Source organism: Malaclemys terrapin, chromosome 21 (assembly GCF_027887155.1).
Source record: "Malaclemys terrapin pileata isolate rMalTer1 chromosome 21, rMalTer1.hap1, whole genome shotgun sequence".
Lineage (NCBI taxonomy): Eukaryota > Metazoa > Chordata > Testudines > Emydidae > Malaclemys > Malaclemys terrapin.
The window spans coordinates 2,790,606-2,813,887 of NC_071525.1; the positions used below are offsets into that span (position 1 = coordinate 2,790,606).

General features: G+C 46.7%; 1 protein-coding gene across 1 annotated transcript; it reads left to right on the forward strand.

The window, feature by feature from the left end:
- The first annotated feature begins 16,711 nt into the window (after window positions 1–16,711).
- LOC128827039 (uncharacterized) lies at window positions 16,712–21,068 on the forward strand. The gene is made up of 3 exons (XM_054010732.1): window positions 16,712–16,851; window positions 17,780–17,939; window positions 19,282–21,068. Exons 2-3 carry the CDS (start codon window positions 17,802–17,804, stop codon window positions 20,386–20,388), a joined length of 1,245 nt encoding a protein of 414 aa, XP_053866707.1. The 5' UTR covers window positions 16,712–16,851; window positions 17,780–17,801; the 3' UTR covers window positions 20,389–21,068.
- The last annotated feature ends 2,214 nt before the right edge of the window (window positions 21,069–23,282 follow it).

Sequence of the window (23,282 nt, forward strand, 5' to 3'; positions counted from 1 at the left end):
ATGAACAATTGTCCATAATGATATTCTGTCTGGGTGACATCACTTTACTCGCTAAACACCGCCAAAACATAGTGGGATTTTTAAGAAAGCCTTTCAGAATGAGGAGTAGTCACAGGCTTTTGTTTCCTTTGCCCAATTTCACAGGATCACGGAGTTACTTAAGGGATCTCTCTCCCAGGCACAACTGATATCCCAGGGGTACAAAGTCGGTCAGTTCCACAGGATGTGGGAAGGCCTTGCTCTCTAGATATTGATAGCAGAAACAGCATGCAAAGTCAAGTTAGAGATTGGAAACATTCCCCGAAACCCCTCACAATGCAAGGAGAACATCAGACAAGCAGACGAAGGAGAAAGCTAAATAATCTGCACATGGGTCTACAATTCGTTTTTAATCCGTAGATGTCGGTGGTTTCTTTGCAGCACTGCTGCACCGGTGGGCATTTTGGAAGGCACGGAGGCACACACAGGAGGGCATGGGCATGAAACCACGCACTTGGGAGGGCACGGGCAGGGGCATGGATGCACACATGTAGTGCACTTCTTCACGCAGACTTTACAGCAGGGATCCACGCATTTTGTCACACACTTGGTCACACAGACTTTGCAGCAGGGATCCAGGCATTTGGTAGTGCACTTGGTCACACAGCATGGAGGGGGCAGGCAGGTCTGTTTGCATTGCTGCTGGGATCTTCCTGGGATGTGGGCAAAATTGAAAGACAAAGGAGGCTTCAAGATTTGCAAAATCAAGGCAAACAGCTTCATCTTCTCATTAGCATAGTGCAGCAGAACATGCAGCAGAATCAGAGGCTGGTACATGAAGGAACACTTCTCCAGAGAGAGCATCGCCTTTGCAAACCACTGCAGAAAGAACAAGCATGAGGGAAGCTGGACTGAAATCCCATTCTAAAGGTCTGCAGTGGGATTAGTGAAATAACCACCAGATACTTAAGCAAAGCCCTCTTGTGAACAGCAAGAAAAGGAAAACCAAAAATTAAGCCCAGCCACAACATTAGCTCCCAATGACGAGAAGGAGACTTAACCAATTCACCAATGGGAGCAAGTGAAGAAACCAAGTGGACTGAGGGGCACTGAGGTGTGAGCCTTTGTATATGATTTCCGTGGCCTGGTCTCTGGAAATGAGCTACCCTAGAGGTAGGCAGATATGATTTTCATCATCCTAACTTCCTCCAAGTATACACCCTTGAATTGCTTGTTTGCATCATTATTTGTAATAATTATTTCAAGTAGGCACGTGACACATTTGAGGAAATGGAGGTTGGAAGTTCTAACGTCTGATCTATATAATTCATATTAGAAAATGCAATTAAAAAAACTGGATTCTTCACTTAATAAAATGGACTTTTAGGGACGTCCATTCATTCCTTCTGCTGACTCTTGTGTCTTCCTCTGAGGCATCTGGTACTGCTCACTGATGGACTGGATGGATCTTTGGTCAGCCCCACTATGGGTATTTCTCTATTCCTGCTAAGGTACAACTCCTTCTACAATATACCACCCATGCTTTATAGACACAGAGTCAACATTGGATTCATGGATTCCTCAGTATTTTTAGAGGTAGGACACTTCAGATCCAGCCCACTCTCTACTCTGCTAGTCCTGCTAAAATAAATATGTGTCAAGTGACTCCTGGTAAGGAGTTTGGGTCTTTATTATCTGACATTGTGTCTTCACTTTGTGGTGGCTTCTTGCCGTTTTGCTCTGCAACGTCATTCTAATTTATATTAACCTAGTATAGGTTTTGAGATTTGTGGTGGGGTCCTTCTTTATACATATGGGATGTCCTCTTGCCAAATCTCAAATTGAGGTTAAATGGATTCACAACAGGGAAGAATTTGACCATTGGCACCCATATGTGTCTAGTGGTGGCCACACATAATCATGGAACGTTCACCCATTTGTCTTGAACTGCACATCTCAGTCCTGGTTTCCACAGCTCCATCCAATACCCCGAAAGTCTGAAGTGTGGGGTATTAGAATCCCGCATTTGTTTCGGGTGCCATGATGTTGTAACATGACAGTGATGTGACACTAGTATGTGAAGACATGTCAGATCATAAAGCCAAAAATTCACGCCACCAGGAGTCAGCGGGCATGAATTCTGTATGCCACAAGACTACTAGAATGGAGAGGAGTGGACTGTATTCAGAGTATCCGATTTCTAAATAGGTACTGGGCAACCAGTTATCCCAAGGCCAACCTTACGTCTATAGGAGGATGAGTTACATATTCTATGGAGATGTTGTACATTAGTGGGAACACTGGAACATGAAAATTCCCATTGTGAATCAAGCCAGCTGTCCATCTGGTGTAACATAATGTCCAACAGGTGCCGTTACTAGCTGCTTCAGGGAAAGTCCGTGAGACTCTGCAGAAGGACTTTATGGATATGAAAAGGTTTAAGGAAATGCATAATTGTCTAATTTTTAAAGGAAAGAATCCGTTTGTTTTTTACCTTGTTTTTCCCAATGTGAATTACAAGGAGAGAACATTAGAACTTACAAACAGCACTTGCTCAGAAATAGTTCCCTGCGCTTCACTCCAATTGGGAGGTTTCTATAAAAAATAATGATACAAACAAGCAATTCAGGGATACTTGGGTGGGAGCAGGTTTGGGTTGTTAAAAATCACGTCTCAAGGCCTTTGGTGAAGAATTGTTCATCTGTCTTCCTTGTGACACAGGAGCCATGAAAATCCATGAGACATCATTGGAAAGAAAGAGAATCAAAAAAAGAAAATGGACAAGCAATTCCAGAGAGGGCCTCAAAAGGTGCTGGGAATCCCAGTGCCCATCCTCTAATAAGAGAAGTCATAAAAAATAAGAATTCCCATAAATATAGATTTAAAGGACATAGTGAAGGGAAGACAACACCTACTTAGACTGTGGAACTCAATGCCACAGGATGTCCGAGAAGGCCAGAGTGGATGTGTGTGTTGCTAATCCACCTGCTGGATGTGTAACCATGGGAGCAATGCTGTGAAAGGCTGTTGTAGCTATTAATTCCATGGTCAAACTGAAAGCAAATGTATTTAATTCCGCAAACATGCATCAACCTGCAGGAACAGGAATGTGCAAACCTGATTGGTATTAACCTTCCGGGTCTGGAATTCTTTAACCAGCAACAGCAGCAAAGACTCCATCCCTGAGGCCTGTGTGGTTTTCCTTAGCGCCAAATGACTCATCGTAGAAGGCAATCATCCAAAGCAAATAGGGTTGCCAACCTTCCAGGATTGTCCTGGAGTTTCCAGGAATTAAAGATTCATCTTGAATTAAAAATTACATCATGTGATGAAATCTTCAGCAGTACGTCCAACCAAAATTAGCAATCCTAAAAGCAAATCAATCTCTCCACATCTGCATTCCCTCCTAATGTCGGTTCTGAAGACTTTGTTCTACCATTCGGAGTCGTTTTTCCACTGTGTAGGTTCCACCAGAACATTATTCCTCTCTTGCCTTCCACGAGTTCTACATGAGAAGAAAAGTCCACCAAGAAGTTAAATGACTATCCACTATCCTTTAATAGAGGCAACTGGGACAGAGAGATCACTACCCCTTCTCAGCTGGCTAAATTGCTACCCCTCTCCTCATTCAAGGCCTGCAAAAAGTACAGAATTTTTTTTAAATAATCACTTAAGTCACCAACACATATGCCCCTCTGGATTTTCCAGTGTGTCCCATTTCTCTCTTGCTTACAGGACCCAATCCAACAACGGGATCAGGACCCCCATGTGGAACCCCACTGACCTCAGGAGCAGATGACAGGATGTAAGCAATACGGATCAGTGACTGCCTCCGTTTTGTTCACTGTACTATGTCAATAGCAGTGTCAACATGAAGAACATTAAGAACATAAGACCGGCCCTACAGGGTCAGACCAATGGTCCATCTAGCCCAGTATCCTGTATTCCGACAGTGGCCAGTGCCCGATGCGTCAGAGGCAATAAACAGAACAGGGCAATTATTGAGTGACCCATCCCCTGTCATCCAGTCCCAGTTTCTGGCAGTTGGATGCTTAGAGACACAGCATGCGGTTGAGTCCCTGACCATCTTGGCTAACAGCCATAGAGGGACCTCTCCTCCATGAACTCATGTAATTCTCTTTTGAAGCCAGTTATACTTTTGGCTTTTACAATATCCCCTGGCAATGAGTTCCACAGGTTGACTGTGCATGGTGTGAAGAAGTCAACACTAAAACATGTAGATAATGAAGACACTGTAGAATCACCTCCCCCAGGGACTAAAGACCAGTACAAGCCACACCACCTTCCGCTCCAAGTGCAAGGGGCATTTCTTTGACTTTGCCGTCTCTAACCTACATTACATAGCCAAATTAGTATTCAAAAGAAACCATCAAAATAACCCTACCACCAAAACTAGATGCTACTCCACACACATCTCCCCTTGGGAAGAGGATGAGAGAAACAATAAGTGACAGATGCTAGTCACATCACTCAATGCACGACTGGAAGTTACTACAGTGATGAGGGTGGTACAAGGCCTGCATAGAACAGAACACAAGGGGTTTTTTTTGTTTATTTATTTGGGGCTTTCTGAAAAAAAGATCTGCCCCTACTCTTGTTTGCAACACAAGATGGTCCTAAGTACTTTTCATTCCTGCACTTTCACTTACTTTCACAAGCTCCCAGTCTTGCACGCTACCTCCCAAGCCTTTGTGCAATCAGTTTCCACCCCTGCAAAATTCACACCATTCCAAATGCCACCCTGTTGCTGCTGACAATTCCCCAAAACAGTCTTGTTCATTTTGTTTCACAGCAGCCTTTCCCTCCTGGCCCTGGTGCGAGCCCTGCCAACACGCCTGATTCCTGTCCTACATCATACCCGTCTTGCCCAGTCATGCGCCCAGTGTTCTGCCAATTCACTTCTGGCCCTGGAACAGCCCCTAAATAGTCCAGTCCTCAATCTCTGCTGAGCAGGTCCGTGCAATTGCATAGTGGTTTCATGGTGTGGGCAATGAAGTATGAAGATGACATCAATAAAGTCGTTGATTTCATTTCTGACCCAGTAAAGTCGTTGATTTCATTTCAGGCCATGTTTGGATACGGGTGTTTACATGGTGCTGGGCTAATGCTCTCACACGCTATGTCACATTGCCTTTGTTCACAGAAACAGCAGAGCCGTGCTTCTGCAGAGCAGTTTTTAACATTATGATCATTCGAATATTTAACATTAAGGTCCTGTGACCAAACACCTAGAGAAACTCAGTTCATTGTCAATGCACTAGTAGTAGTAATAAACTAGGTCAGTTCAAGAACCAGAATCTCTCCACTGACTCCCACTTCTCCACCGCATTAAGTTTAAACTTCCTGTCCTTGCCTTTAAGGTTCGGTTTCTCCATATCAAACCTACAGATTGCTCCAAAGCTCAGTAAAGTCCTCAGAAATACTCCCATTAATTTCAGCGTTTTGTCATGTCATCTCGACCTCCTTTGCATCCTTCTTCTCTAACCAGGCCCTGTTTATCTCTCAGCCACCTCCAAGCCTTCTGCCAATTTCCTCTCACTTCCAATCCTCAAAGCTCCATCCATCTCCTCATGTAAATCCTTACTTATGGCTCACTTCCATCATGGCCACCAGGCGTGAGTCAATAATCACCATGAGGAGAACCTCAACCATTTTAACTGAACTATCAAGACGAGCCTGGGATGAAACCGAGTAACCGCATAATCCCGCCTCATTCCCATCTCCTCCCTTGTTGCCTCGCACTAACTGAGGCATGTCTAAACGTCTAGCTATGAGAGGTTTTTACAGTGCTCACCGCCCTAGTATCTATGCGCTTCCCAAGCCCATTAGGTCTATAGTGTACTCCAGGATTCTGCTCCCTTCCCTGGTAGCAGAGGCGCTTCTTGGTGTTCAGACGTCCGATTAGATTGTAAACGCTTCGGGGCAGTGGCCACATCTTTCTATTTGTCCTGAAGCATGGCCAGAATGTTTGTGGGATGCGACAATGGCTATGTTGTCGTCGGTGAGGCCCTAACTCCCTACAGGGCTCAACACTGGTGGTGGAAAGTTAGTGGGGAAACAGACTTGTCTGGCAAAGTCGGCTTTGTTTGCCCAAGTATGTCACGGAGACGGAAACTTTCAGAAGGCAAGAACTAATCATGATCCTTCTTCTCTGGCCTTCCTGGGGCCCTTTTGTCCAAGGTCTCAGAGCGCTTTACACACATCAGGCAAGCCTCCCGGCAATCTGGTGAGATGCTAAGAGAAAATAAGCAGCACATAAGCTGCTCACCAAGCGTGCCTGTCCCTACTCCACATAGTGCCAGTCGTTTTAGCCCAGCAAGGCGGCTTAATTCATCATCAAGGAAAATGTAACCTGGTCTAAGCTGATCAGAGGAATTTTGGCTAAATGTTGATTTTCAAAGCTGAAAATTTCTTACAACTCTCGTGGGGTACTAATGCAAATCTGTGCTGCTTGGAGTCCTGGTAGCAAAGTTCAAATGGCAAAGCTGGTGTCTACAGGACAATGTCCCAGTTGGAATTTTACCGGTTTTTTTCTCCATTGTGCGTTTCATTTGTTCAATGACCTTTATAGTGTGTGTGTGATGTGCAGCTGCCTCTGCTGATAAAAATGTGCACAGAAAAGGTATCCCATCTGGAAGCCCTGCTTTAGAGCTTGAAACGTCATCCTGCTACAAGGGAGATAGGAGAGGCAAGGGAGAAATGAAGGAGAGACAGACTGTCACAAATCACTTCCTCGTGGTGCAATGATCTTAAAACGTTGGGAAAGTTTCCCAAGCTAGAGGTGGCTGCAGAATAGTTATTGGACTAATTTTTTTTCAGTTAATTGTCCAGTAAATTGTACATACAAATATATTTGACACTCTTAGGAACACAGAACTGCCGGACTGGATTAGACCGCAGGTCCATCTCACCCAGTACTCTTTGGCTGACAGTGGCCAAGAACCCAGATGTTTCAGAGAAAGGTGCAAAAACCTCACAGAAGATGATTTGGGAAAATCTTCCCCCCACATTCCTGCTCTCTAGTCTGGCTTAAATCCTGAAGCAGGAGGTTTATTACCCATTCTACATTTTTTCTTATAATTAAGTATAACTCTGGATATTCCAGCTAGCCAGATACACGGCCAGTCCCTTTTGCCATCCAAATCTAGAGACGGATACTAATCCTCAGATACATTTGTGATTCCCCCTCCCCCATCAGAGGGAAAGCCTATGGAACGGGGCATTTTAACCCTGAATATTAGAAAAGGTAACAGAGGAGACTCCTGTCCGGGTGAGAAGGAAATGTCTCTCTCCATCTTTACCCTCTGATTATGAAATGTGGTTAAGCATTCTTGCAGCTAGATAAGCATTTATGTCAAAACTAATCTATAGAACCCTCGTTTTGAAAAGAGGCTTCAAACACAGACCTCAAAAAAAATTATCCCTACTAACCGCTAAGGCCGTATTTTAGCCAAGCACTTAAGCACAGACTTAACTTTAAGCATAAGTTTGTCCACATGCTTAAGTGCCTTACGGAGCAGCAACCAGATTATTAGCATGCTTTAAGTGCTTTGCTGAATCTGGCCTGAGTCCAGTTATCCTGGGAGAAGTATGCTTATTATGTTCAATATGCTCATTAATACATGAAAGAATGTAAGTGCATTTACTAGAGGAGTCGACATATTTAGTTAACATTAACCCAACAAATCAGGAATAACAGGGCTTGCAATGGACTAAAAATAACCCGCTGGGATGTGCTGGAAGTAATGAAAAGAAACATTTTATTCTCATTGGTGTGATCCCTGATAATGACACAATTATTATGTTCTCTGTGCTAATGTGCCCCACTTCTTATATACCCGAGCTACATGTATTTATCTTCCCTTCTTTGCCCACAAAGATGCAGAAGGAACGATGCAGTAATTATAAGATACATAAAAATAAAACTGCTAAACAAAAATCTAACACAAACCACACTCCGTACTTCAAAGGGATCAGACCAATTGGAGGGGGGACCACAAAAAGTGGGAAAGAGGCTGCGAAACTGAATAAGCGTAATAAACAACCCCTTTGAAACAGAAAAGCAGCTAGTTGTTGGTTAAAAGTGGAAAGAGGAATCAACCCAAAGGTTAAGGGGAAGCATATTCCACATTTTCAGGGCCACCAGCAAAAGCAAGATTGCCCAGTGTCCTGAGATAGAGTGTGGGAAACCCTCTGCTGTTTATGAATCTTCTTGAGAGAGTTTTACCCTGATGTTGCAGATACACTAATAGCCAACAGAGGGAGGGTAAGATCACCACTCACTATCCTCAGTGCTTGATAAAGTAGAGCGCGGATGTAAAAAAAAAATCAGTGTTTGCCTATTAATAATAATAATAATAATAATAATAATAATGAAATACAAATACTCTAGGGAAAGAAGTAGTATTGTCTAACCATGTACAGTGTCTAAGAACTTGAAAGATAGAGAAGTGCTTTGAAATGATCCTTTAAGAAAGAGGGTCCTGCATGACATAGATTGTAAGTTCTTTGAGGCCTGAACCATCTTTGTGGTCTGTGTTTGTACAGCACCTAGCACCATGCTTGGAGCTGCTAGGCACTACTGTCATACACCTAGTAGTAATAATAATCCTTGCCCTTGTTACCCCTTGTCTCTGAGCTCCACTGTATTCAAGACGCCCAAACAATAGGCCACGGATCAGAGACTTAAGTCTCATTCATGAGATGAAATCCCAGCCCAGGGGCTGAAAGCCATTCCCAGACGAGGGCGGGTGGATGGCCTGTATGAAGTGTATCTCAGTGGGTCTCAGTTCATTGCATAGCAGGTCAGGTGCTGTGCATACCCACCACCACCAGCGCCGTTTGGCCCCCTTGTTGGCAAAGGCTTAGGAACAAGTGAGCACACCAGACTAAACTCCCCTTGGATTGCTCAAGGGAAGCCCTTTCCCAATCAAGGCTAGTGAGTGAGACGTCTCAGAAGTCTGCCCTCTTGTTTCACGCGCCCCATGGATGGAGGACTTAAGAACCCTGTCGTTCTTGGAGCCAAGCCTCACGCACAGGCCACCTCTGTCCTGCGTCTCAGAATAAGTGGACAAGCTGCATATATTTAGTGAATTCAGGCCTGATCCTTGCCCTCCTCTGACTCCTCCACCCGCTTATACCTCCCGCTCCTGCAGACTCACCAGGAGAGGTGTCCTGGAATTCTAGAGGAGGCTACACAGGGAAGGTTCATGAGGCTCTGACACAGGGCGCTGCTTAGGTGTTGTGAAAAAGGGGCTTTAGAAATACACAGATGGAACAACCCACTGGAGGACTGGACCCTCATTTTGTGGACCCACTTGTAATAAACCCCCCATGGATTGGAATCCAGAACCTTCTGCATCACACCAAGGACCTCAAGTGCATGAGCTTAAAAGGCAGCTCCATTCGCAAGTAGCAGTAGTATGGCTACACAAAACCTAGCAGCCCCGCCACTCGACAGGCACAAATCAATGGGACGTATGTGCTTTGGGAAATTTTACTCCCTCCGTGTAAAATGAAAACAAATGTATTACCTGTCCCTAGAGATGGGCTTATGAGTTCTTTCCTGGGAGCTGCAGGGCTTTTGCAGTCAGATACTTGGATTTAAATTTTCTATTTTAAACAATCTGTGTCCAGGTTTTCACTTTCCCTCCAGCATCCACGTCTAAATGAGGTCCTAAAGTTCCTGGCTGAGCGGTAGCATTTATTGTCACATCAACTCAGAGGCGCAAACAACCATTATTTTCACTATTGTGAAGAAACCTTAGCAGAGCTGGTATTCCGGAGAAACCGGTTTGTCTGCAACCCCAAGCTACTTCCCTCAGCGAGCCCAAATGATCGTGCCATTTTTTCTGTCAGATACATCCTTAAAATTGTTGCTATTTATTACGTAGCATTTGCTAAGTAAACAACCCACTGCTACAGACTTGCTTCTTCGCCAGCCACACCTAGCAACTTATCCATGGCAGCGACAAATCAGCGTGACAAAGACAGCAGAGAGAAATGTACATAAGAACGGCCATACTGGGTCAGACCAAAGGTCCATCTAGCCCAGTGTCCTGTCTTCCAGCAGTGGCCAATGCCAGGTGCCCCAGAAATGTGTCTCACCTGCTTCAATTCTGTTTGATCCCACCCTATTCGTCTTTCCCATCAACCAGGCCGTCCACTGTGGGAAAACACGAGTGTACATGTCAAAATTAGACACACAGCCGCTCCCCTCCTGCCCTCAATTTTCTAAATTAGAACAATAATGATGCGTTTCTAGCACCTCCCTGTCCTGGGGATCTCAAGACAAGTGTCATCACTCAAGCAGCACCGCCCCAAAGGTGCATTAACCTCCCAGTTCCTCAGTTTTCCCTCTGTAAAATGAGGCTAAGTGTATCATCTAAAGTCACACACTATGTCTACCAGGGAAGGTAGGGGTGTGATTCCCTGCTCATGCACTCAAACCAGCAATATAACCATGGTGGCACAGGCAGCAACAAGCAATGGCATGGACTAGCCATGCTGAATATGTACCCACAGGTTTCCCCCAAGCTCGTATTTGCCCCAGGTAGCTGGAGTATGTAATCTGTCCCATGCTGACTGCAAATGTAAAAAACTTGCCTCAAGGAAATACCCTTTGGAATCCATGTTGCTTATTCCTGTTCTCCCGAGGAACCCTAGGAAACCAGAAACATCAGCCGTGCCGGTGGCACAACGAGCCCTAATCTGCAGACACATTCTGGGGGGAGAGAGATCTATTTGTACAGCACCCAACCCATAACTAGGGCTTCCTGGGCGCTCTCTCAGGACAAACAAATGATCATCGATGAACTCAGCATGACAACGTGAGGGTCTCCAATCAGGGTTTACCTCCCTGCCCCTGGAACATAAAGCTCCAGTCTCAGGGAAATCAATTCTCTCCCAGTGCACTGACCTCTTCATACAAATCAACAGACTCAGCCATATCTCCCCATCCTCAGACAACCGGACTGGCCTCCCCCTTCGTAGCAGGACCCAGTTCAAAGTCCCCTACCTGGCTTGCTAGAAACCCTGCATGGATTTACTCCTGGGTTTCAGGTGTGTTTCTCTCTACTCCCCCTCCCTGGCCTCAGTCCACTTTGTAACTTTTGCACACGATTTCATTGTTGGCAGAGCTTTCTCCTCCAGCTGCATCCGACATTCTCCTTCTCATTTCAAAACCCAGTTGAAATATATAAAGAATTTTCTCCTTGGCCTGCACTTGAATTTCTCTCTGTGTGTTTCATGATTTCTCTCTGTCCATGCACTATTTGGCTTCTGTAAGATATTCAGGGATGTGGTGTGTATTAAAGACCCTATGGAAAATAAAACTGTGTTATTGTCTCTAGTTCTTTCCATCAGAATGCTCCTCCCAGCTTGGAAATCACTTCAGAAGTGGGCCAGGCATTTAACTAGAAAGAACTCCAGTAAAATTGTCACAACCTACCTCCCTTCTCAGTACACTCTCACCAATTATACACCACCCACGTTACAGCTTAATGACAAGGTTCGCAGCCAAATATTTTGAATGTTACAGAGGAAAGAAGCCTGGGTAGGTGTATAATCTGGGGAAATGTAAGCCTGTCTGAGCTCCAGACCACGATCCCAATGTTCATTAATAAGATACTGTCTGTCCTTCTAAGCTCGGAGTGGTCTTGACCCTAAAACTCGAGCTCTGTATAAAGCGTTGGTGGTTAACAGAAATGGAATGCAGCACCAAGTGCTATGCATCTTAGTAACCATTCAAAGATCTTGAGTGCTGTTTTGTTGCTAAGTATCAGCGTTTTCCCGCTGTCGTTTCAATTACAGGGACAACACAGGCTCCACAGCAAAGTTTGTTCTTGTTTCTAGTTCTGTTGCAACCCAGCAACAACAGTATCATATTTAACAGGGGCTTCAAGTCTGCTTTATCAGTGTCTCTCATCCCCACAACCTGTGCTGGTTTTCACCAAGTTTGGCTCCTAGAAACAGCTGTCTGAGAGAACCCACGGTGAAATTATAAACTTGATTTGAAACGGTGCATGCCAGCCAGGGCAAGGACGCTCTCTTGTTCTGGGTATGTGCAGCTCCAAATAGAATAGGGCCCTGAGCTCAGCTGTGGATTCTACACAGTACCATAAATCAAATAATTCCACTAACAACAAAAGTGGCTTTGCCTCCATGACCAGTCATACAGCTCCTCTGACAGTTTAACTTAGTGTTGGTTTGAACCCTAGAGCTCAGCATTCACACCACCCCCTTGCTCCACATTTTCCTCTGAGGCTCATCTTGTGTTCCCTTTTTATGTTCCCCTCCTACCCAATTAGTAAGTCATTAAGAGGCACACCTGTAGTGATTTCAATCCACCCCATTGAAACCATTTAACCCTTTCTGTTGCTGGAGGGGCATTTTGTTCCTAATGCTGTTTCTAATATAGATTCTGGAGCTGAATTACCTTAGGTGATTTGGGCTAGTGGATAGCACCCTGGACTAGGAGATACGAATTCTATCCTTGGCTCTCTTCCTGACCTAGGGCAAATCTTTCCCTTGCTTGGTGCCTCAGTTTCCCCATCTCAAAAATGGGGATAATCACAGTGCCTTCCTTTGTAAATATCTATTGATACATATTATTATTTCTTTTTCCTCTCAAACAAAAATGTGTACTTAAAAATTGTAAGTATTTCTGTAGTGTTTAAAATAAAACTCTCTAATCAGCCATTTGTTGGCTAAAGCAACGATGCTCAAAAATAGGACCCTAAAGTGGGGGTCCTACTGTGAGGATCTTGCCCCCAAATGCCTAATAGTACATTTTTAAATTGCACTTAGTTTGTAGCAGCTTCTAATAGAGATATTTAGGGAGTTATTAAAACTTAACTTCTTAACCCAGTAAGAAGTTTGCCAGGACTCAGTCCAGGTCGCAGCGAACGAATGGACACATTATAAAAGCCAGTAGCAACTGTATGGACAGTCCAAGTGGAAAGGCAGAAGACTGACGTCCATTGAGAATGAATTCTCTGCTTGCTCCTAGAGGGAGTTCCTCCTGGGCAGAGCGGTAGCAAACGGCCAGGGAAGAGCTCAGAGAAGAGATGCGTTGCCACTGTCTTTGGTGTCTGCATTGTCGGCACAGTGGGCTTGCTTCAGCTGCTGTGCTGACGCTGGCACTTGGAGGCTTGATCCAGCGTATTCCGTGCCTCTACAGTACAACAGAGCTGTTGATGGAGAGATTAAGTCACGTCCCTGCTATGTGCCTCAGTTTCCCCATCTGTAATGATTATATTAATCTTTCTATGGCTGGGAAGAGCTACCCATTATTATTATGCACAACATTTCTTTTCACTGTCGGCAGCTGTCACTCCGCCTTTAGCTGATTTCGACGAGATTGTGCCAGGCTGCTGAAAGTCCTGGCTGCTATATATCGAAACTCCCAGCTGGTGGCACTCTTTGAAAAGCCGCCTTTAAGGCTGTCCAGGCAGACGCTTGAATTATGCCCTGCTGCACTGTGCACCAGAAAGAGAGGTTATAATTTGCACCCCACTGTTAGCTTCAGACATGCTAAACAAAGGGGTTTGTCATTCAGTAATACGTGCAGTACAAGACTTAAAATCCTTACCGACTGATCAGTGTTTGTTTCATTGGCATGCTTAGGATGCTTTGCTAGAGAGGCCCAGAAGTAATCAAATGTTTTAGTATAACAAACCCCACGGGTAACTAGGCCTTCGTGGTTCTCACTACGTCCCCGCCGCCCCTTGGAGTCTCCCGGAGAGGACAGGGATGCCTCTCCAACGTCTTCTGCTCTAAAGACACAGGCCACCAAGATGCACCAAGTGTTTTAGGTGGGAGTCAGGCACCTAAATACATCTGTGGCTCTGGGCCACGATCCCGTGGTACTTGAGTTAAAGGAGCATTTTGGCAAAGTGGTAGCAGAACGGGGCCTATGATGGATAGTTAAGCAGTTCTGATTCTGTCCAGCAGGGGGCAGAGGCGAGACACCCAGTCACACTAACCCTCTTATTGTTATGGCCTGGACTATGATTGTTTCCTTGAACCCACTGGACTCCAGATACCCGGCTTTGAGCCTGAGGGAAAAGGGCTCTGTTAACTTGCTTTCCAGCACGTGTATCACTGTTCTCTGCTGAAGCAGCCAAGTTTATTTATTACATTATTATTATTATTTATTTATTTGTGTTTCTAGGTGCTATCCTAGGAACTCCACCCAGAGACCAGGGCCCCACTGTGCGAGGTGCAGAACATAAAGGCAGACTCTGCCCCAAAGAACTTACAGTGTTAGCCCTCTGCTACCAAAAGGCCAGTCCCTCCTTCACACTCAGCAGTACCCTATTCCACAAAGACACCCATTGACTTCAGTTGGACGACTCCTGGTGTCAGGGCAGCATGAATAACGGAGCCACAATGGTGTTTCCCTGCCTATGCACAGGCCTCTGTATTTTGCAACAGATGGGCCTCAGTTCTGATTCTGTTGCTCTCTTCCCCCATAGGTAGTCCGGGAAGTTGACTCTCCCTCTACCCAGGCTGAGCGGAGGGCTATACAGAGGGCTTCGTTCTCCAGCACTATGAACCCAGCACCTTAAAGGACACGATATAAATGCCTACAGAACACATCAGAGAATCCAGCTGGAGATTCTGACCCAGGGCCTGCAGTGACATTTGCTTCGTAGCTGGTCAGAGCTCAGTGTTAGGGTCTGGAACCGGATACAGCAATACAATAAATTCACCTATTCGATCAACGGTCCTTGCTCAGAATGACTGTCCTGGCACAAGGAAGATGGAAAACCACAGAATACTCCACAGGCCCCATGGGAAGAAGCCAGTTGAATGACACTGTTTTGAACACACCTACATCAGTCCAGTTGCCCGCAGGGTGTTAATTACTCCCCCACCTTGATGCTAATGATATCCTTGGGAGACTGTAATTTTGAATGTGAGGTTTTCATGACAGTTACAGTCAGAATAATTCAATGACGCTGGAACAAGTATTTTAGCCATACGTATCTAATCCCAAAACACCTGTAGAGGGAGTATCTAATCTCAAAACACCTGTAGAGGGAGGGACATGAAATATAGGTTGACCATATAATGTGCTCGCAGGGGAAAGACAGAAAGATGCATCCTTCCACAATCAACCCTAGTGCATAGTAAAATAATCCCCTTATTTCTCCAATGCTAAACCACAATGAACTCTTCTTCTCTATACCACTGGCCAAATTCTGCCCTCGGACAGCAATACTGCCTTCTGACTGACGTTGTAATTATTCGTCACCGTAAAGTAACCGCCCGAGATCAGAGGCCCATTGGGCTGTAAAAACACCCGGCAAGAGACAGTCCCTGCCCTAAAGCGATTGTAATCGAAATCGACAAAGGATGGGAGAGGAACCAGAAGGCAAGGGATTTACAGAGGATTATATATTAGGTAATGGCAGAGCTAGGACTTCGTAGCCAGATCTCATCTCTCTTAGGCAAGGGTCTGATTCACTAGGCCGTATTGCCTGTTATGGCAAGGGCTGTAAATGAGGGATCATGTTTTTCCCTACATGTTAAGTGGCTGCCCTATATGTGGTGGAATGTATTGATTGTATTTAGTTCTCCATTAGACATTCTCTCTCACCCCCACTCCCGCTCGGCTGTAATATTAATTACTGACATTGTCATTCATTTATTTAGTGCCTTAGGCACTTTCCAGCCATCAAACGGCCTGGCCCTATTCCAAACAGCTTGCACTCAAAGGACCTGATCCTGCACTCTCAGGTGCATTGGTCGACCTCCAAGAGCCTGATCCTGAAAACACTTACTACCCGGAGCAGTGTTTGCTACTTTGAGTAACCCGTTACAGGAGTGGGCCCTCAGTGAAGACCTGACCTCACAAACCAGAAGGGAGCAAGTAGGGGACGTAACCCTGAAATTTCAGCTTCTCTTAACAGTGCCTGGGGGGCAGAGGGGCCGTGTCAATTTCAAATGAATATCGTTACCAGGATGGGGGTGGTTCTGTGTTCGTCTTTAACTCTGCCCCTCTTTGCTCCTTCTTCACTGTGTCGGCGTCAAATTTTTAAATCTACAATGTTCAGGCGGGTTCAAAATTAGCCCAAATAAGAGATGGTGGAGGTGGTGACACTTATGCAGAGGAGTATCACTGACAACATTTCCCCGCCACGGTGCGCACACAGCTGCGTGTTCCTAACAGCAAGGCACCTACAGCCACAGGCAGAGTTTTCAAGAACTAATGCTGTCGTATTTTGCGCTCAGAGACCGAAAGCACTACAGCAGTGGGGAGAGTAGTTGTGCTTACCCCGCTCATAAAAAAACTATTCAAGTCACTTTAATATCACAATCGCTTATCAACAAATATTCTGTAGATTCCAAAGCCAGAAGGGACCCTTGTGATCATCTCGTCTGACCTCCAGTGTCACATAGGCCTAAGGAATATCTTTTACAGCATATTCCTTTATGTTATGTGTGGCTTCTTCCCCTGCTTCTCCACCTAAAGCCCATCACTTTGAGAAGCTGATCCTTGCAAAACAGGTTTGCTCCGCAGACATTCAGAGACATTTCTGGGTGACACCTAAAGAAAAATTAAAAGTAGCCTTTCTGTAAAATGCCTGGGCAAGGCGTCCAGGGTGGGGCTAGCGTTGGACATATTCTGCAGTCGCTGTTGCAGCAAATCAGTACAACAGAAGTAAGAGATAAATAAAGCCGCAGAGGGGGAAAGGTGTAGCTGAATTGGTTAGAAATGAATCAGGCCATTGCACATGGAGGGTGTCTCCTTTGGAAGATACACAGGGTATGATTAAGAACCCTATATAAGATCTCTGCTCCACTCCAAAATACTCTACTGCACTTTTCTTGTTCCTGGACCGGGTAAGTCTGGATAATGGGAATCTTGTTATTTTTACAGATGTTGAATGTTATTGGTGGTAGTAAACCAGGACCAATGTAAGCGAGGAATAGGTTCCTGGATGTATCCGTGCCGAGCTGTCTTAAAGGAATGTCTGTATTTGTTTTTTTCCAACTAGTGACTGTGGCAGACCATGAATTAGAAATTACAATACTCTGAGGCTCCCCAGAGCTGGGCTGTATTCTCAGCTTTGTTCTTCCTCCAGTTTAGCCACGTTTACTAAGCTGAACTTTAGACTGTATTTAATCTGTGGTCAGAAGCAAAAAGCTAAATGAGGAAAGGGGGCTATTTATCTATCTCTCCAACTATCCATCCATCTCACTAACTGTCAGTCTCTCCATCTATCACTTCAACTATCCTTCCATCTCACCAACTGTCTATCCATCCGTCTGTCCCTCCAACTATCCTTCCATCTCACCAACTGTCAGTCTCTCGATCTCTCCATCTATCCCTCCAACTATCCATCCATCTCACCAACTGTCTATCCGTCTATCCCTCCAACTATCCTTCCATCTCACCAACTGTCTATCCATCCATCTATCCCTCCAACTATCCTTCCATCTCACCAACTGTCTATCTATCCATCTTTCCAGCCATCCATTGATCTGTCTAGCTCTCCAGCCACCAGTCCAGGCATCTATCCATCTGTCTCTCCAGCCATGCATCCATGGGGCTGTCCATCTATCTAGCTCTCCATACGCTCAGCTAGGCATTATCTCTTTGTCTACTCATCCAGGCATCCATCTCTCCACCTACCCATCTTTTTGACTGTCCATTTGTCCATCTGTTTAGCCACTTTGTCATTTCCATCCTGCACATCCACATGGGCTCTGAGATTACACCTGAGTTTAGTGTCACTGGGGGGAAAAAATGTCTGTTCCTGTCTTCCAGGCTCACTCGAACATGTAGGGAGATGACTCAGCTGCTAAGCAATATCAAAGGCATTATCAATGCTTTCTACGTGTTCGCAAAGAAGGATGGCGCCTGCCCCATGCTGAGCAAGGGGGAGCTGAGACAGCTCATCCGTCAGGAGTTTGCTGATGTGACCGTGGTGAGCACTGCCAAGACACCTGTGCTAGTTACTAGGCTCAGGAGTGAGGAGGAGGACAGTCTTTGCAATGAGTGCACGGGTTCTTGTTTGGTAACCGATATCAGAGACTGCACAAGAGTCTGTTCTCCGGTTTGTGCCATAATGTAACAGTTTGACTGAGCTGGTAAAGAAGGGACATTTCAATCTGTGATGCTAAGGAGCAGCTGCCCTGAATCTATTTTAAAATAAAATAAATATTTTGACCGTTCTGACATATGATGACCTGACACGCTATGACACGCCTTCTTATGCACAACGGCTGCTGACACGTCATGAAGTAATGTACAAATCATAAAAACAATGTGAAAAAGGAAAAAAATATATCATAAATTTCAAACTGAAAATTTCACTCGGAAACAGAATTTTCGGAAGGGATTTTTTCTCTCAGAATTTCCCTTTCCTGTGTGACGAGGATTCCGCTAATGCGAACTAGGAACGTTTTCGCTCGCGCCCGCAGCATCCATGCAGGGGAGGTACAGCGCAGCACTTGGATTTCCTCGGCAGGTCACACCTCCATGGTCCAAACTGTAGGGCAGTGTGGACAGGCGCACAGGGAAACCCAAGAAACTTGGCCAGGGTTATCAGAGGAAGTCTGTGGCGAGGAACTGAGCCCAGGTCTTCCAAGTGCTAACCGCCGAGCCATCCTTCCTCTCTGCTGGGGACGGTCATCCTTCCTCTCTTTCTTAGGGTGCAGCACCAATCCCACCAATACCAACTGCAACACGGGGGGGCGTAAACCCAAACACCGTGCTTATCTCTATACAACTGTGAATGAGCTGGGAACACATAGGATTCAATTGACTCCGGGCTACAATAGGATTTCACTGGGGCCTGGGCCTTCGGCACAGGGGGCATTTCACCCTGAGATGATGCAGAGGCACTACACGTGTAGCTACACGCTGCAGCGAAAGGCTCCGGCAGCGAGGAGCTGCCAGCGTCTTTCCCCAGTGCGTCCCCACCGCCGGTGCCTTTCACTGCAGGGGCAAAGGCCACAGCGCGGCGGGGTGGGGGGCAGCAGGACACTATGCTAGAAATAGCAGTGTAGAGGTGGGAGGCACAGCTTGGGCGTGGAGAGAGCGGTGGGGGTTCAGGGGTGTAGGACACTCTATTCTACTTGCCTACGCCAGGCCTCACAGGCTACACTGATCTTTATACCCGTGTTAGCCGGGGGCAGTGTCTGCAATCTACACCCCGCCATAAGTGTAGGCACACCCGGGGATTACAGCCGAGCTGGCTTGTTGTTTCTAACTGGAGGATATATGACGGGTTAATGGGCTTTGGTTCGGGTTTTGTTTCCTTGCAGGTCCCCCAGGGTCTCCAGACCATAGACAAGCTGCTGGACACTGACAGTGATGGCAGACTTGACTTCAATGGGTTTCTCGTCCTGGTCTTCCAAGTGGCCAAGGCTTGGTACGGGGAAGTAAGCCAGGGTCAGCGACCAGGCCACGGTGGAAGCTCAGCGTCCCAGGGAGAAGCAAACTGTGGGGAGCGCACAAAGGAGCCTCCGACACCAGAGCGGGACCCGAGCCCACGTCAGGCCCCTGAGCCTCCGACACCAGAGCAGGATTCGAGTCCCCATCAGGCCCCGGAGCTCCAGATACCAGAGCAGGATTCGATTCCCTTTCAGGCCCCGGAGGCCCAGATACCAGAGCAGGATTCGAGTCCCCGTCAGGCCCCAGAGCCCCAGACACCAGAGCAGGATTCGAGTCCCCATCAGGCCCTGGAGCCCCAGATACCAGAGCAGGATTCGATTCCCTGTCAGGCCCCAGAGGCCCAAATACCAGAGCGGGACCCAAGTCCCCATCAGGCCCCGGAGCCTCAAACGCCAGAGCGGAACCCAAGCCCCCATCAAGTGCTGGAACCCCAGACACCAGAGCGGGACCCAAGTCCCCATCAGGCCCCAGAGCCCCAGAAACAGGGGCAGGACCCAAGTCCCTGTCATGCCCCGGAGCCCCAGATACCGGAGCAGGACCCGAGCCTCCATCAGGCCCCCGAGCCTCAAACACCAGAGCAGGACTCGAGTTCCCGTCACACCCCTGAGCCCGAGATACCGGAGCAGGACCCAAGCCCCTGTCAGGGTCCAGAACCCGAGATACCAGAGCAGGACTCGAGTCCCCATCAGGCCCCTGAGCCCCAGATACCAGAGCAGGAACCAAGCCCCTGTCGGGGTCCAGAGCCCCAGACACCAGAGCAGGACCTAAGCCCCCGTCAGGACCCAGAGCCCCAGACACCAGAGCAGGACCTGAGCCACAGCGAGACACAACTTCCACCGACACAGCAGCGAAACCAAGGTGCTCAGGACCCCACAGAACCTGCTGCAGGACAAGCCTCTAAATCCTCTCAGTGCCTGTACTCCTGGCACTCTCAGAAACCACGACCCTTCCCTCACTGGTGGCCACCAAAGAAGTAAGGGCCAAAATGGCTCCTTGTGTAACTGAGGCAGAAAATGCAATACAAATCCAAGTAACCCTAGTGCGCACTTACTTCTGGTGACCGGGGCATGGTCTTCCTCCTCACAGCCTCTTTGCTATGGCTCCAAACCTCTCTTGCAATGCTTTCCTGCTACTGTCTATAAAATACATTAGGGGACAAGCTCTCAGCCGGTGTAGCACCCAGGCTTGTCCCCTAATGTATTAGGATTGGATTTGACGGGGGGGGGAGCAGATGCTTTCATAGATGCATAGAGATTCCAAAGCCAGACGGGACCATTGTGAACAACTAGGCTGAATCCCTGTGTAACGCGGGTCAGAGAACGCCCCCAAAAGAATCCCCCAAGCAGATCTTTTACAAAAACATCCCATCTTGATTTAAAAACTGCCAGCGATGGAGAATCCACTACAAACCTTGGTCGATTGTTCTAACGGTTAATTACTCTCACTGTTCCAAATGTACCGGTACATCTTATTTTCAGACTCAATTTATCTCGCTTTTGAATTCCAGCCATTGGATCGTGTTAGACCTCCCTCTGTTAGACTGAAGAGCCCTTTATTAAGTATTTGTTCCCCATGTCGGTACTTGTAGAGTGCGACCAAATCACCCCTTGACCTTCTCTTTGTTAAGCTAAATAAATTGAGCTCCTTGAGTCTGTCACTCTCATGGCTCTTCTCTGAACCCTCTCCAATTTATCAACATCCTTCTTGAACTGTGGACACCAGAACTGGACACAGGATCCCAGCTGTGCTTGCACCAGTGCCAAATACTGAACCCCCCAATCTTTTTCAGAGTCACTGCTTCCCGTGATAGACTCCCCCACCCTGTAAGTATGGCCAGCAGCCTTTGTTCCTAGATATATACATGGACATTTAGCCATTTTAACATGCATGTTGTTTGCTTGCAACCAGTTTACTAAGCGTTCCAAATTGCTCTGAATCAGTGACCGCTCCTCTTCGTTATTTACCATTCCCTCGGTTGTCAAGCCCAGGGAGTTACGCCTTCTGTCTCATCCTGGCTCTTGAAAGCGATGAGCTGCGATAGTCGGGGACGAGCGTCTGAGGCAGGAAATAGAAATTTTCTTTAATGAAGCAAAACTCAAGTCGGGGAGAATTTTGCTCAAGTAGAGAGCAGGAAATTGGGCAAGGAGAATTTTGAAAGCACAGTGGTGGTTTGTCAAGGTCAGGAAAGCGAAACATGGGAACCTGAGAGCACTTTATCTGGCAAGGCCCAAGCTGATATTAGCCCAGACCCTCAGTTGATGCCTGACTTGAATGATGCTCTGCTGATTTAACCCAGCTCAGAATCTGGCTCTCAGTTTGCTTTGCGAATGGGTTCTTCTATGGGATAATGATGGAGTCGTTAGGTAAAACTGACCCCTAGGCCAGGGGCACATACAAGACCCAGACACCATTTATGTCGCACAGGAGTGAATTTCACTTTGCATGATTTATTTGAGCCTGGAGCTGGGGCAAGGAATGATTATTTCTGAAGTGAAATTTATGTCCGGGCAGCATCAATTCCTTCTGCAGTATCTACCACATGGTTCTGTCCATTTGCATCTCCGGATCAGAACCAGAACCCCCCACATTCACTGTGACACTTAGCTGGGTGCTGCGCTTGGACGTGAGGCTGAGATTGCATGAACCGGTCTGTACAATATGCTGCTAACCCTCCACTGCTTGGGATCTAGTGGGCCTGGTTCTCCTCTCACTCACACAGATTTTACGGGGACTGGAGTCAGCTCTCACTTATGCCAGGGCAAGTGACAGGAAAACCTGGTCTAGTCAGTGCCACACTGGGGTTTGCTGCTACACATTTTTGACCCTCTGACTTTTGACACCCAATATAACTCGAGGTTCCTTCCATGTCTGCTGGGCTCCTGTTAGGACGATAGTCACCCCGGGCAGAGCGTGAGCACAAAGTGTGTACACCACTTACGTTCCGCTTAAGCCCTGAGAGTGAAATCCTGGCCCCTTTGAAGTCAATCACATTGACATCAAGGTGGACGCAGTCACATTTAAAGGACGCACAGGGATGAATTTTATCCAGTAACACAATGGCTCTCATTTATAATTTCTAATGTCTTGTCTAAATGATGGCTTCTCGCTCCTCTCTGGCCCTTAGCTTTGCACTGCTGCGCTGGACTGTTTGCATGCTGCGGGTAGCTGATGAATATTCTGGATAGATACTTTCACCCTCCCCTTTCCCTCAGTTGTATATGTAAGTGAGGCAATAAAACTGAATGCAACAGCCCAGTGTGCAGTATAATGGTGCCTTGCTCCTCATGTATACTTCCATGGGGGCTAGGATGGTGTTTTCTGGGAGGTCACCAATGCATTGTAGTTTTCTCAGGAAATCTGTGGTGTCACGGAGATAGCTGGGAGTGCTGGTGGCGTAGGGTCTGAGTAGGGAGTCCACACGTGATGGAGTCGTTAGGTAAAACTGACCCCTAGGCCAGGGGCACATACAAGACCCAGGCACCATGTCACACAAGAGTGAATGTAGAATATCAGGGATGGAAGGGACCTCAGAAGATCATCTAGTCCAACCTCCTGCTCAAAGCAAGACCAATCCCTAACTACATCTCCGAATGGCCCCCTCAAGGATTGAACTCACAACCCTGGTTTAGCAGGCCAATGGTCAAACCACTGAGCTTCACTTTGCGTGATTTATTTGAGCCTGGAGCTGGGGCAAGGAATGCTTATTTCAGAACCAGAACCCCCCACATTCACTGTGACACTTGCTCCTCACGTGTTCTCTGTCTTTTCAGTGCTTTGGGTCACCTTGTTGTCTCCTTGCTCTGTGAGACACTGAGACATTTTCCAGGGGTTTTGCCCATCACCAGTCCCCTATCAAACCCAAAACAGGCTG